General features: G+C 39.4%; 2 protein-coding genes across 2 annotated transcripts; both read left to right on the top strand.

Moving 5' to 3' along the window:
• Nucleotides 6,298–7,456, top strand: LOC104789489. The gene has a single exon (XM_010515179.2). The coding sequence runs from the start codon at nt 6,494–6,496 to the stop codon at nt 7,454–7,456; it is 963 nt and encodes a 320-aa protein (XP_010513481.1). The 5' UTR covers nt 6,298–6,493.
• LOC104787424 lies at nt 9,703–13,147 on the top strand. Its single transcript, XM_010513002.2, has 6 exons — nt 9,703–10,092; nt 10,472–10,671; nt 11,033–11,066; nt 11,596–11,731; nt 11,860–12,343; nt 12,702–13,147. The coding sequence occupies exons 1-6, from the start codon at nt 9,789–9,791 to the stop codon at nt 12,984–12,986; spliced, it is 1,443 nt and encodes a 480-aa protein (XP_010511304.1). The 5' UTR covers nt 9,703–9,788; the 3' UTR covers nt 12,987–13,147.

Here is a 13,437-nt window from a genome sequence, read left to right as displayed (position 1 = left end):
CTCATAGCTTCATTACTCCGGAGTGTGCCGTGAGTGCGGGGATCAGAGGGGATTCTGGAGAGCGTTCAGGAGTTGTCAGAGTTGCTGGAGGCAAGTTTCTGAGGGTTATTGGACGAGCTGGAGGAGTTGATATTCAGATCGCAGGAGAGTCGTGGCCAGCGGATTTGCTTATCAGTCCAGTGGAGTTGTATGACGTCATTCTTGGTATGGATTGGTTGCATCGGTATAAGGTGCATTTGGATTGCTATCGGGGTAGAGTGGAGTTTGAGCGTCCAGGAGGGAAGTTGGTTTTTCAGGGTATTAGACCGACTTCGGGGAGTCTCGTGATCTCAGCCGTTCAGGCAGGGAAGATGATCGAGAAGGGCCGTGAGGCCTATCTGGTTACTATATCTATGCCAGAGTCAGTGGGGAAGTCTACGGTTAGCGGTATTCCGGTTGTGGAGGACTTTGAGGATGTGTTCCAGTCATTGCAGGGATTACCACCATCTCGGTCGGATCCTTTTACCATTGAGCTGGAACCGGGGACGATGCCGTTATCCAAGGCTCCTTACAGGATGGCTCCAGCAGAGATGGCAGAGCTGAAGAAGCAGCTGGAGGATTTGTTGGGCAAGGGTTTTATCCGTCCTAGTTGTTCACCGTGGGGAGCTCCGGTGTTGTTTGTTAAGAAGAAGGATGGGAGTTTTCGGTTGTGTATTGACTACCGGGGTTTGAACCGAGTTACTGTGAAGAACAAGTACCCTCTCCCGAGGATTGATGAGTTGTTGGATCAGTTGAGGGGTGCTACTTGGTTCTCCAAGATCGACTTGGCTTCAGGTTATCATCAGATCCCTATTCATGAGGCAGATGTGAGGAAGACAGCCTTCAGGACGAGATATGGGCACTATGAGTTTGTGGTGATGCCGTTTGGGTTGACAAACGCGCCAGCTGCGTTTATGAGATTGATGAACAGCGTGTTCCAGGAGTTTCTGGACGTGTCAGTCATCATTTTCATCGACGACATCCTGGTATATTCTAAGAGTCCTGAGGAGCATGCAGTACATCTGAGAGCAGTGTTGGAGAAGCTGCGGGAGCAGAAGTTGTTTGCTAAGCTGAGTAAGTGCAGTTTCTGGCAGCGTGAGATGGGGTTCTTGGGTCATATTGTTTCAGCTGAGGGAGTTTCAGTGGATCCAGAGAAGATTCAGTCCATCAGGGAGTGGCCGAGGCCGCAGAGTGCCACTGAGATTCGGAGTTTCCTGGGGTTAGCAGGTTACTACAGGAGGTTTGTTCGGGGTTTTGCGAGTATGGCTCAGCCGATGACTAAGCTTACAGGGAAGGATGTCCCGTTTGTGTGGTCACCAGAGTGTGAGGCAAGTTTTGCAAGTCTCAAGCAGATGTTGACTACCACGCCGGTGTTAGCATTGCCTGAGCAGGACGAGCCTTATGTTGTGTATACAGATGCTTCTAGAGTGGGGTTGGGTTGTGTACTTATGCAGCAGGGGAAGGTTATAGCTTATGCTTCGCGGCAGTTGCGGAAGCATGAAGCTAATTATCCTACTCATGATTTGGAGATGGCAGCAGTGATCTTTGCTCTTAAGATTTGGAGATCCTATCTGTATGGTGGGAAGGTACAGGTATTTACAGATCACAAGAGTCTGAAGTACATTTTTACTCAGCCTGAGCTGAATTTGAGGCAGAGGCGTTGGATGGAGTTAGTAGCGGATTATGATTTGGACATAGCTTACCATCCTGGTAAAGCTAATCTGGTTGCAGATGCCTTGAGTCGGAAGCGGGTGGCTTCGGCTCAGGAGCAGGATATGGAGGTGTTGGTAGGTGAGATTAGTGCATTGAGTTTGTGTGCTATCTCACAAGAACCTTTGGGTTTGGAGGCAGTTGATAGAGCAGATTTGTTGAGCAGAGTGAGGTTAGCTCAGGAGAGTGATGAGGGGCTGGTGAATGCCTCTAAGGCTGCGGGTGCAGAGTATCAGGTTTCTGCTAATGGTACTATCCTTGTGCATGGTCGGATCTGTGTGCCCAAGGGTGAGGATTTGAGGCAGGAGATACTGAGAGAGGCTCATTCGAGCAAGTTCTCTATTCATCCAGGAGCGACCAAGATGTACCGTGACCTCAAGCGGTATTATCACTGGGTCGGGATGAAGAAGGACGTAGCTGACTGGGTGGCGAAGTGTGATACTTGCCAGCTGGTGAAGGCGGAGCATCAGGTTCCTGGTGGTTTGTTACAGAGTTTACCCATTCCAGAGTGGAAGTGGGATTTGATCACGATGGACTTCGTGGTGGGTTTGCCTGTGTCGAGGACGTTTGATGCTATTTGGGTCATTGTGGACCGTTTGACTAAGTCCGCGCATTTTCTGGCCATCAAGAAAACTGATGGAGCAGCGGTTTTGGCCAAGAAGTACGTGAGGGAGATAGTCAGATTGCACGGTGTGCCTGCTAGTATTGTGTCTGATAGAGATTCCAAGTTCACTTCGGTGTTCTGGAGGGCGTTTCAGGCAGAGATGGGCACGAAGGTGCATATGAGTACAGCCTATCATCCTCAGACGGACGGTCAGTCAGAGAGGACGATCCAGATTTTGGAGGATTTATTGAGGATGTGTGTGCTGGATTGGGGTGGTCATTGGGCAGATCACTTGAGCTTGGTGGAGTTTGCTTATAACAACAGCTACCAGGCTAGTATTGGGATGGCTCCTTATGAGGCCCTGTATGGGAGGCCGTGTCGTACACCTTTATGTTGGACTCAGGTGGGGGAGAGGAGCATATTTGGTGCAGATTTTGTTCAGGAGACCTCGGAGAAGATTCGGGTTTTGAGGCTGAACATGAAGGAGGCTCAGGATCGGCAGAAGAGCTATGCTGATAAGAGGAGAAAGGATCTTGAGTTTCAGGTTGGTGATAGAGTGTACCTCAAGATGGCCATGTTGCGGGGTCCGAACAGGTCATTGACAGAGACTAAGTTGAGTCCGAGGTACATGGGTCCGTTCAGAGTGGTTGAGCGGGTGGGACCAGTGGCATACCGGCTGGAGTTGCCTGAGGTTATGCGTGCGTTCCACAAGGTATTTCATGTGTCGATGCTGAGGAAGTGTCTTCATGAGGGTGATCAGTTGTTGGCTAAGATTCCTGAGGATCTTCAGCCTAACATGACTTTAGAGGCGAGACCAGTGAGGGTGCTCGAGAGGAGAGTCAAGGAACTTCGGAAGAAGAAGATTCCTTTGATGAGAGTCCTGTGGGACTGTGACGGAGTAGAGGAGCAGACTTGGGAGCCCGAGGCGAGGATGAAGGCAAGGTTTAAGAAGTGGTTTGAGAAGCAGACGGCTTGAGCTTGTCTAGCCGGGTCCGAGTTGTAGTCCGTGGCTGGAGCGGGTACGGAGTATTCCAGCCCATCTCTCTTGATATTTGGTCGCTTAGGGGTGGTTGGTTGTGCGACTAAGTATCAAGATGAGGTGGTGCTCGGGATGCGGGTTGTTGGCTCCGGTTGTTGTATTTTTGGTTTTTCTGATGTAATTTCGTTGAGATTGTAACGATTATGACATTTTGAGATTAATAAGATGAGTATTTTTCTTTATGTTTGACTGTTGTTGTCATGGGAAAAGAGAAATAGCTCGGGTTTCTATTTTTGGAAAGTTTCCATAAATAGAAAGTTTCCACAAAAGGAAGGTTTCCATAAATAGGAAGTTTCTAAAATGGGAATGTTTTGTGGAAAAGTGAGGTAGATCTAGCCGGGAGATACTCGTTGGCATCAGTGTTTGTTTTTGCTCTAGGCCGTGTGGGCCCAACTCACGTGATACCGATAGCTCGATGGACTTTGTGGCCAGAGAGTGGGAGTGGTATGTTGCTTCGGATGACGATCCGAGAGCGCGCTTGAGGGTGACGACCCAAGAGCGGGATATGTGAGGCTCCCTGGATACCGTAGCTGTGAGCCGAGGCTCGGCAGTGAGCCGGTATGTCTCGAGGGTTGCGACCCGAGAGCGGGGGGAGTGTGTGTGTGTGACTTCCTGGATGCCGTAGCTTAAGGCGGTTGGCCTGATAGCGAGCCGGCATGATTCGTTGGTTGCGACCACGGACGGGGGAAGCACTGAGTTGTGAGCAGATAGTGTTATGATGCGAGTATATTGGCTAGAGGGAGACCTCGAGGGTCAGTCGGAGGTGTGCGGGCTGTTGCGACAGTGGCACGGGAAACCTTGACTGATGGTGTTTAGTCCGGTCTGGGGACGTGCGGGCTGTGATGACGGTGGCACGGAGGTCCTTGGCAGATGGACGGTATTGCGGGATTCGGGGACGAATCCATATTGGTGGGGGAGAATTGTAACGCCCGCGAACCAATTTGTGTATTTTTGGTGTGGGTGTCGATCGACACCCTTGGTGGCATCGATCGACACCATGTTTTCCGGTTTGGTCGGGTTTGATTTAATTACCGAATTGGTTCGGTTTGGTTTGATTTAAAACCCTAATCGTGTGTAAAAGGGGAAAAACGACCCTAGGTCGTATTATTTGTTGTACTCGCCGTTTTTGAGAGGAAAAGAAAGAGAGAAAAGAGAGAAAAACTTTTCTGGGATTTCTGGGCTTGTTCTTGGTGATTTTGGAGAGATCTGAGGCTGTAGGAGTGTTAGCTGTTGCTGGAATCGAAGGGGAAGCTTCTGGAGGTGTTGTTTTCCACGTTTCTCAATCCAAACTTCTTGTTCTTGAGGTGAGTGCTTGACCATGGTTGATCTAAGCATGAGATCTCCCTTGTTTTGTGTGATTCCTTGTTATTTGTGGTGTTTGCTTGCTTGGGTACATTGTATTTGTGATTTCTAGTGAATTCCGAGATGATTAGACGTGTTTGGAGTCGATTCTGTGTTGATTGGAATCGGAGTTCGTCGCTGAGTTTCGCGCAGATCGTGACTGCAGAAGAGGCATCGATCGATACCACTTTTGTGGAGCATCGATCGGCACCGTCTCGAGTAGCATCGATCGTCACCATTCCGGCATCGGTCGACACCAGTTCCTGTAGCATCGGTCGACACCGATTGAGCATCGGTCGACACTAGTACCTGCCGAGTCTTATTTTCCTGGTTTGATATGTTGATTGTGTTGTTGTTGTTTGTTGACTTGGGAGTCTCATATGCTTGTGTGTATAACCCAGTAGATGGGAGGACGGCCTCACTAAGTATTTATGATAATACTTACGCATCTCAATTGTTGTTTGTGATGTGCAGGTAAAGGCAAAGTGTGATCGTGGAATCAAGGCGATGATGAAGGGGTGTTCTAGAGGCTTGAATTGATTGTGGTCTAGCTATTGTTAGGTTGCTAGATTAAGTCAATGGAACATTGTAGGTTGTTAGCTTTTGGTTATTTTTCCTATTTGGATTATGTTGCTATTGAGAATTGGTTTATTGTTGTTGGAATTCTTTGGTTTATTGGAATTGGTTTTATTTGGTTATTCCGCGGTTATTGATTGTTGTTAGGATGTTAGTGGGTATGGGACCACTAGTAAATTAAGGTATTAAAAAAAAAAAACGGGAAGGGTTGTTTCAGAAATAAACCCATGCAAAATCAGAACTGGATAAATTTTTTAAGTTAGTATATCGAATGTATAATCTTGGAAGTAGGTTTAAAATATGTTTCTATCTAAATTACATTGTTTTATGATTTCTAGTCCAGAGAATTTGTACTTCTCTAGAGATGGAAACAAAAAAAATTATATGTATTGAAACTCATTACCCATAGAAGATTGGTCCAATTGAATAATCTCGGCTAAGAGCTGTTGAAACATAAAACGATTGATACTATCGAATAATCTTCAAATTACAAAACAGATAAAAGTACAAATTTTATTCATTAATTGACTTATCTCTATCCACAATTCAGCTAAAAAAAGTGTATAATCGTAGAAGAATTTGATGAAGTGGATTCATCTTCTTCGATTGTTTGATAACTTTGATTGAAAATAATTCAATCGAGTTTCTCTAATTTTTGTTCTTTGTTTTCGCAAGATAACAATTTATCATGAAAAACATAATAAGCATGGGCTGAATGAAAAGCCTTCCAACATAAAATGGATTAGAAGACCAAACATGATATTCGGACCAACATAAAATCGTGGATAAATTGACTCCTGGGCCACTTAATTTTTTTTTTTTTTTTTAGATACACAAACTAGAATAAGAAACTACTAATACTAAGTTACTAACTATTTAAATAGTAATAAACTACAAATTTTTAGATAAAACATTTTATATATTTTGTGATAGTAGTTAAAACTTCATCAAATTTTAAAATTATATATGTTGTATCAAACCATAATAAAATGCAAGTTATACAACTTTCTGAAAACTTCTCTCTGAGAGCGACGAAGAAGACGACTTTCTGAAAACACCGTTTCAATAATTTTCTCTTGGCCGGCGTCGCCTCCGGCGTCGGCCATACTTTCGTTTTCTTTTTGTTTTTTGCAATTTCTCATTCTCCACATTAAATTTTATTCAGATTCAGAGTTCTTCTTATAAATTTTCTTCACTCTAAATTCATGAAGAGACTCTTGATATTGACGAAGCACAGAGATGGGTTTCACCGAAAATTCAATCCATGGTGCCCACCTCATATATATTATCCTAATTTATTATTGAATCATTCCACCCACAACCATATAAATTTGGTTTCGACTTCAGTGAGTCATGTTGCAAAGCCACTTCCAGAAACCTTGAAGATGGACCAGAAGCCTTCTCGTCGATGGTATCGTAACCGCAAAAAAACACTCTGGCTTGGTAGATCTGGTATTCTCTCTTCCATAGTTATGCGATTATGTTGTCTCGTCGTAGCCATTTATCTCTCTTGTAGAGCGCTTTTCCGGTGTACACAGTTGTATTATTGCCAGCGTTTTGTCTCCGATTGCATCTCATCTTCTTCTTCTTGTAACCAATCATTGATCATTGGCTCAAGAACGAAGCGGCGTGTTCGGCAGTTGTCATTCCCCTCCATCAAATGGTATGGAGATGTAATTTGGATTTTTGATCCTGGAATCATTGGGGATTGGATTGACAACGCAGGCGAGTTTAAGAGATGTTTATTGCAGACATCGGTTCATAGGACCGGTTTGAGACAGTGGCTAAGGATATGGTGGAAAGAGATCATGTTGATTTTGATTTTACTATTAGTCCTCGGCAATTTCAATGCGTGTCTTTGGAGATGTCTACATGGAACAAGATTCAAAAGATGGTACTCATCATCTCATCAAGCATGGGCATTAGTTATAACCAAGAAAGATGTCATCTCCTATGTCTGGAGATGTTTTGTTGGGATGCGATGTAACGGATGGATCGCAACCATTGATCATTTCAAAGTATATTGGAGTTTCGTCAAAAGAATGATAGCCAAACAAGATGATCATGTCGGATTAAGGAAGAAGGCGAATAAAGAAGATAATAGATTATCAAATCTATTAGCGTGTAAGGCTTATGAAAGAAAGCGGTGTTTTAATTCTCTTGTTTGATTGTGTTTCCTTCTTCTTAAACTATAATCAATTCTTGGTTGTATGCGTATGTTTTGAAGATAACTATGTATCTCAGTTCCAATTTTAATAAAATAAAGTAAGATGTTAAAAAAGAAAAAATGCATGTTATATTTTTTTAGGTATAAATATACATTATGTAAATTGTTCGGATTGACTTGTACCGTTTTTCGTAGAGTTGTACATATCTCTTTATATAAAAATAAAAATACTATGAATGGAGAAAAATAAAAGGGAGGTGCACACATTGGATAAATGCTTTTAAGAAAATAGATCTATTTTATAAGCTGAAATAGTTGCTTCTCGTTGTGAGTATGTTACTCCTCAAAATAGTTGGACTTGGACACTATGTTTAAGGATATATCATTTCCAAGTAGCTAGAGAGGGCCAAGTGGTACGATTTCAGAAATGATATTAACGATCTTGTGAATTTTTTTTTTTTTCTATAGATCAGAATCGTTAAGATGTTTCTATAAAGAATATTTTATTTATATTAATTTATGCAATAGATTTATGTGTAAGGACATTATTAAATACATAATTATGTGCTGCAAATGGAATACTAGTGTAACGCCCGTGAACAAGAATTCCGGTTTAGTGAGTGCATTGATCGATGTAATTTGTACAACGGTCGATGAAAGGTTCGGTTTGTGCTTGGATTAGTTCTATTTTCTCTGGTTTGATTTATGGAAATCTAGGGATCAAGTATATAAGGAGAACTCGATGTCAGGGTGAGTTTTTAGCCACTTTGTCGTTCCTAAAGAGTTAGAAAGAAGACAAAGGTTTCCAGTGAGTTTCTGTGAGATCCGGGGCTTGTTCTTGAGAGATTCTTCTATGGGAGTGGAGATCTGTGGCTAAGAACATGGTGGAGAGCTTGCTGTGGTGTGTTTCTCGCTGTTCATATCTGCTTGTTTAAGAGGTGAGTGCGGGATCATGGTCTATCTAAGCGATTAGATGTGTGTTTTGTGTGATTTTGGGTGATTGATTGCTTATGTGGTTGTTTGTGAGTGTTTGCCTTAAGATTGGTGGTCTTTGGAGGATGTATTCGGCATCACGAAGCCAAGAGAAGTCTGTGAAGATCGTGTTCGGCAATACTTCGTGCGACTGCATCGATAGATGCAAGTGTGAGTCGGTCGATGTAGTTAGGGATTTGATGAAGACGATGGACATTGCATCGGTCGATGCAAGTGTTGCGTCGGTCGACGCAAGGTCGCAGAATCACGTATGTGTTCAGAATTGTTTGGTTTGTTTTTTTTGTGTTGTTTGTGTTTGTCTTTTCGCTTATGTGTATAGCCCAATGGATGGGAGGATCGTCTCACTGAGTATTTGTGATAATACTCACGCATCTCAATTGTTGTTTGTGGTGTGCAAGTATGTGACGTGGAATTATGGTGATGAGAAAGAGGATGATCTAGGGTTTCGGTTTTTGTGTTGTGCTTGTTTTTATATGTTACTGGAACCTTGTATAGAAGTATGCTAGATTGTTAGATAGAATGGTTAGGAATGATATCATGTTGTGTTTATTGGAATTGGTTATTGTTATATTTATTCTGTTGTGCATGTTATTGGTATTATGACTGATTAGAGTTGTTTATGTTGTTGGTTTAATTAAATTTTATGAAATGATTAATTATATATTATTATTACAAAAAGAAAAAAGTCAGCTTGTTTCAACTAGTAATGTCTTTTGGTCTGATGGAACAACAAGTTGTGATACTAAAAGAATTATTGTTATTGCTAAGCTAGGCGACTTTGAAATTTCAATATTTTCAAATGCATGACATGACAAGATGAGTTTGTTTATTATGTAAAGCCAAAGAACATCCTACTAACCATCAAAGCCTCTAATATCATGATAGAAGATCTCCTAGACTTTCCCTAAGTGGTTGTATAGGATTCTACCCATTTAACTAAGAGGTAAACTTACATGTTGGTGTGGTAACATGTTACAGCGTAGTACGTACATGTACAGCAGATAAGTGTAGTTCGCTAATGAGGGTTTCCGTCGTTACAATTTTTAGTGACGGCGAGTCACGTTTACGGTTAAGTCTATGTGCAGTTTAAGAAGAATATTGATTGATGGTATAAAAAAAAAGTCATTGATCCTCAATTCTTGATATAGGAATAAACAATCCAAGCATGGACTCGTGGTATTAAATATATGAATGGAACCTTAGAAATACACAATTATATATACAAAAAAAAAAACCATTGTATAACTACACAAAGCTAATCGTGACTTAGCTTGCAAAACAAATCTTTCACGTTTCAAAGCTCAATTAACGTTGACAACCAAACTACTAACAACAACAAAATGGTTCAACCTGAAAACTATTTTGTTCTTGATCCAAGAGAAGCCACCGTCATGGATCTGATATATCTTCTCTTCTACTCGGATCTCGAAAATAGAAAGTTCGTTGATACTTCGGTAGAGAACATTCACAATGATCTTTGCCGATTCAGGGGACGATGGATCATCTTTGTATCCATCGTTGTTCAGAAACTCATGATTATCCTCAGGAAACCTCTCTCCTTCTTCGGATTCGCTCTTGGCTTTTGGCTCAACCTTCCTTCTTCCAATGGTGGCTTCTTCAAGATATTCCTAAATCTTTTCCAAGGTTAGATTATCTTTTGACTTTCTTGTTTAGAACTTATTGGTACAAGTTTGGTTAGAAATTACACTAAAAATGAAATACAAATTTAAGTTGAATACTATTGAATTCATATTGGTTTCTTGAACGGAAACAATGAGGGGAGAATCAGCACATAAGTGGTGGTTACTATGAATTATTATTCTTCATACGAAAATAAAAAGCAGTTAAGGCATGAGCTAGGTGTTACTACTTAATACGTAAATACAACCATATTTTCTGTAAATTATCTTGCACTATTATATATAATTTGTGTAAACTTGTGTAAATGATCTGTCAAATAAATATCATATCGTCGGTCATATACCCTAAGTTTCGCATTTATATTACTTTTGTAACTTTTCAGGAAGGTTTATTTGGCCGGAAAAAACATCAGCAACATTTGCATCGCTAAACGGAAACCTAGACCAAAGAGTAGACTTAGGTTTAGGCCGGAGCATAGAGATAGGGGATGAAAGATACAAACCACTCTTGTCAATTATGGCTTCTAAGCTGTCTTACGAGAACGAAAACTGTATCAGATCCGTTCTTCAAGACCATTGGCAGGTTTTATTGACTAACTCTTCCATTTTTCGTAACTATATATATATATATATATATATAATTTTACAACTCTCTGTCTCTAAACAATAAAGAAAACATTTTCTATGTGCATTTAGTTTTTCCGTTTAAAACAAGAAGAGAAGACTTTTTCCGAGTTCACATTAAAATACGGCAACATTTAGTTATTATATAGGCTTTTTTTTTTCTGACAATCCAGGATTATTATATAGGCCGTACCTTTTGTTCATTGAGTTGATTATATTATAACTTAGAACTTAGAAGTATGATCATGCATGTTCTTTTTAATTTTGAATTAATAAAACCACTTATGATCACTATTATTTTTTATTATGTTCTGGCAAAGATGGACTTATTGGGTTTCTACACCTGTCGGAATGGTGAGACTACTTCCCTTTTCTTATACTTTTAAAGTATAATGAATAATTAAGTGTATTGGATTAAAAATGCAGATACCACGTGAAAAACCAAGAGGTGTGGGATATTTTACTTTTCTCTTACTAACTTACATCATTTGATTCCAATAATAGTCAAATCTATAATGACCATATTATCTTTCACTTGTTTGGGTGTACAAATTCATTTAAAAAAAATCAAGGGGTGTATTCATATATATTTTATATAATTTGAGATTTTATAAATTGTTGTATGACTTTGAGTGAACTAACAAATTTTTTTATTATTTATTATAAAACATTAGTAATTCCTAACTCATCTAAATTCTAGATTTTTTGCACATATTAAAGAGAAAGTATTAAAATTGATAAGGATTTTTTTTTTTCTAATTAACAAATTTTCACAACTTTTTTTTGTTTTTTGAAAAAGATGTTTATTTCAAAACTTTAAACAAATACCATTCAATTAATATTAAGCTATATAATCACTTAACTATTTAGTTTGGCTTTTCAGATTATATACAAACGAGATCAACAGAAGTCATTGTTATTAGGGACACAAACCAAAATCCGAACCTCATTGTCGTCAGTTTCAAAGGCACTGATCCTTTCAACGCCGATGATTGGTGTACAGACTTGGATCTCTCTTGGTAAAATTGTTTTCTTTGTTTTAATTTTATATCCCTACAAATCTACACAATAATAAATGAAATACTTAGGTTTAGGTTGGTTCAATATTAGCTTCTCCTAATAAAACTATTGCGGCTTTCAAAAATAGGTACGAGGTTATGAATGTGGGAAAGATCCATGGCGGATTCATGAAAGCTTTAGGACTTCCGAAAGAAGGATGGCATGATGAAATAAACTCTGACCAAACCCAAAATGAACCAAGTCAACTTGCATACTACACAATTTTGCGTCAATTGAAAGAGGTGTTCGACCAAAACCCAACATCCAAATTTATTCTGACCGGACATAGCCTAGGTGGAGCCCTAGCGATCCTGTTCACAGCCGTGTTAATGATGCATGATGAGACAGAAATGTTGGAGAGGCTTGAAGGAGTTTACACATTTGGGCAACCACGCGTAGGAAACGCGGATTTCGGAAGTTATATGAAAGAAAATTTAAGAGAATTTCGCGTGAAGTACAAAAGATATGTCTATTGCAACGATATGGTTCCTAGGTTGCCTTTCGACGACAAGACACTACTATTCAAACATTTTGGGGACTGCCTCTACTGTAACAGTTTCTACAAAGGAAAGGTTGGTTATTAATAACAGCATATGCTTTTGTTTCTTTAAATTAGTCACTCATGATTAGGGTTTGAAAAAGTTTTTGTCCCTTCCCATATGAGAAGACTTCACAAAATTTCATGTGAGAGATAGGAAGCAATATTAATGAAAAAACTAGCTAGTAGATTCTATAGAGAATTAGAAGTATCAATATTTCTTACTTTTTAAAAAGTTTTATCCCCTTTTCTATCAAGATTTTCTATATATATATTTTAACATAGTAAAATTATTTATACATATAAATGTGTCAAGATATGGAAAACGAGAATTTTTTTCTTGTTTCCACATAATCCCATAATGATATATACATATTTGATATAATATTCAGGTGGAGGAAGAGGAGCCAAACAAAAACTACTTCAACATCTTCTTCGTTATACCGAAGATAATGAACGCATTGTGGGAGTTAATAAGGAGTTTCATCATGTCATGTTGGCAAGGTAGAGAATACAGGGAAGGATGGTTATTGACATGTTTTAGGCTTGTCGGTTTGTTGATTCCGGGACTTCCTGCTCATTTTCCTAATGAGTACATTAATGTTGCCCTTTTGGGGAACTTTTCTCGTCCTAATTCTCAACATTTGCCTAATGAGCCCTTTTTGAAAAACTTTTGATTCACACATGACTACTTGCATCGTTTCCAATTTTTTTTTCCTATTTTTTTCAATTATTTGTGTGTTCATGCTACTATCTTTCGTTAATTCTATCTTTGTATTTATTTTGTTTTGATATAATGTGTTACATGTTTTTTTTTAATTATTTTCATAATTTTACCAAATAATGTGATCAACTTTGAATAAATGGGAGAAGTAATAAATGGGAGAAGTAATTTTCTGCGGATAGTAGTATCATATTTTATTTTTTTTAACGTATTTGGTTTTTTTTTGGATAAACATGTATTATATCAGAGAAATTCTTTCTCTTTATTTTGAAATATTAATTTAAACGTTTTTGTGAAATATTAATTTAAACTTTTAAATTAAATAAACTATACCATAGCGGCAAAATTGATATCCGAAACTTAAAATTGCAGCGATACACGTGCTTCATAAAATGTGACAACTT

The sequence above is a fragment of the Camelina sativa genome, chromosome 5 (assembly GCF_000633955.1).
Source record: "Camelina sativa cultivar DH55 chromosome 5, Cs, whole genome shotgun sequence".
Taxonomy (NCBI): domain Eukaryota; kingdom Viridiplantae; phylum Streptophyta; class Magnoliopsida; order Brassicales; family Brassicaceae; genus Camelina; species Camelina sativa.
The sequence above is the reverse complement of the archived record's forward strand: the minus strand, read 5'-3'. Positions and strand labels throughout refer to the sequence as shown.